This window comes from Ictidomys tridecemlineatus, chromosome 8, assembly GCF_052094955.1.
Source record: "Ictidomys tridecemlineatus isolate mIctTri1 chromosome 8, mIctTri1.hap1, whole genome shotgun sequence".
NCBI lineage: Eukaryota > Metazoa > Chordata > Mammalia > Rodentia > Sciuridae > Ictidomys > Ictidomys tridecemlineatus.
The window spans coordinates 54,530,954-54,533,366 of NC_135484.1; the positions used below are offsets into that span (position 1 = coordinate 54,530,954).

The following is a 2,413-nucleotide window of genomic DNA, read 5'->3' on the forward strand; positions in this document are numbered from 1 at the left end:
GAAAGAAAACTACAGATCAATATCTCTAATGAACTTGGATGCAAAAATTCTCAATAAAATCCTGGCGAATCGAATACAAAAGCATATCAAAAAAATTGTACACCATGATCAAGTAGGATTCATCCCTGGGATGCAAGGCTGGTTCAATATATGGAAATCAATAAATGCTATTCACCACATCAATAGACTTAAAGACAAGAACCATATGATCATCTTGATAGATGCAGAAAAAGCATTCGACAAAGTACAGCATCCCTTTATGTTCAAAACACTAGAAAAACTAGGGATAACAGGAACTTACCTCAACATTGTAAAAGCTATATATTCTAAACCTCAGGCTAGCATCATCCTAAATGGAAAAAACTGAAGGCATTCCCTCTAAAATCTGGAACAAGACAGGGATGCCCTCTATCACCACTTCTATTCAATTTAGTTCTTTTTTTTTTTTTTTTTTTTTTTTACTAGGAAGTACTTTAATAGTTTTTCTTAAAAAAAAAAATGTCCAGACACCTAACAGTTCACATTTCAACAACAGAGTAATGGTTGAGTGGGGTGTTTAGGAGTTGGGATTTGGGAGTATAAGGAAGAAATGTTGGTATCCTGCTTCATTATAGATGGATGGCATTTATAAACAGGAGATTTGGGGTTGCTAGGCCAGTATCAAAACCAATGGAATGACAAATCTTTCTATAGAGTTTCTTTCCTGATGTCTCCTCTATTCCACAGAAATGCACCATACAAAGCCCAGTAGCAGATAGCTTAGGATCTGGTCTTCCCGTTGAGTAGGAACGGGACTGAAGGGAAGGAAGATCACTCTTGAGTTTCCATGCTTTCCTCTTCCTCTCCTTGAGGTGGTTCTTCTGTATTCTCCTCCTCTTCCTCTCCTTCCTTCTTCTCAGGTGGCTTCTCGTAAGCCTTTTCTGAAGGTGTCACTATCACTCCATCCCAGGTAGATATTTCAGAAGCAAGATAGCTGGCATCACCCTCCTGGCCAAGGATCTTCCTAAAGCCACTGTGTGAGAGGATTCGAACCAGAGTCTGAGCTGTGTAGCAGACCATATCCTGCTGTTCCAGGGTCATGACCGTATGTACTCTGAAGTTGCCATTTTCACAGGGGTCAGTGATACCCACTGATCCTGGAAGAAACAGTCCTGCAGCCAGAATCTGCAAGCAACGCCTGTATGCCACATTTAGGGCCAAAGGCTGTCTGGTGGGGTTATTCATCACAGCATAGTGCCCAAGTAGGTCAAGGATCCAGGGTGTGAGGGGCTCAAAGCCAGGAAAACGAATCCTTAAGTCCTTCAGCAGTCTGATGAGAACTTTAACTGTGGACTGAGAAGCATTTTCCTCAAACCAGCGGGTATGTCGGATGGCTGCTAAAGTACTCTGCAACACCTTGATATCCAAGTGGAGTTCCAGGTCCAGTTTTCAGAGATTGGGTGGCACTGTCGTAATGAGAATCTTCACTGTCGCATCAGAAGAACTGATTTCAAAACCAGTTTCATTGGTCAGCATGGTCAAAACTTCAGATGGATCCTGTGCTCTTAAACTTTCCACGACTTTGTTCCCCAGGGCAGCAACAGCTTCCAATGTTGGCAGAATCTTTAGTATTACCACCAGGTCAGCTACGTTGTGTCCTGTAGTCATTGTTCCCTTTTTATATGATCCTACCTGTCGGACTTCTTCAATTTGCACTTCAAATGTCCCTGGAGCCACAATCAAATTGTCGATCACATTGTTTATTTTTGTCACCAGAGAAAGGATTGAGGCCTGTTCAGCAGAATTGGGAGCAAGGTCCTGATTCCTCTTCAGCAAGGCTTCACTGAAGGAAGTTTCATCAGGTGCTGCCTTGACTCGAGGGAAGGCCATTTCACACAAATAGAAATCGAATGGGATATGTGGCACGAAGGGCCTGAACCCTCCTCCTGGTCCCCCTCTGGAACCAAAGCGCCCACCGCGACCACGGCCTCGGTCACCCCTTCCTAAATTCTCAGGGAAACACCTTGAGCACCTACATCCCCTTACCTCATGGCTCCCTTTCAATTTAGTTCTTGAAACACTAGCCAGAGCAATTAGACAGACAAAAGAAATTAAAGGCATAAAAATAGGAAAAGAAGAACTTAAATTATCGCTATTTTCGGATGACATGATAATATATTTAGCAGACCCAAAAGGGTCTACAAAGAAACTGCTAGAGTTAATAAATGAATTCAGCAAAGTGGCAGGATATAAAATCAACACGCATAAATCAAAGGCATTCCTGTATATCAGCGACAAAACTTCTGAAATGGAAATGAGGAAAACCACTCCATCCACAATATCCTCAAAGAAAATAAGATACTTGGGAATCAACCTAACAAAAGAGGTGAAAGATTTATACAATGAAAACTACAGAACCCTAAAGAGAGAGATA

The 2,413-nt window shown here is 42.0% G+C and overlaps 1 protein-coding gene across 1 annotated transcript; it reads right to left on the reverse strand.

Annotated features, from left to right (window-relative positions):
* Positions 1–684: 684 nt before the first annotated feature.
* LOC101958405 (interleukin enhancer-binding factor 2) lies at positions 685–2,033 on the reverse strand. The gene is given in 2 exon segments (XM_078019528.1): positions 685–1,978; positions 2,026–2,033. Coding segments are annotated over 2 exon segments (1,173 nt in total). The 5' UTR covers positions 2,031–2,033; the 3' UTR covers positions 685–810.
* Between the last annotated feature and the right edge of the window lie 380 nt (positions 2,034–2,413).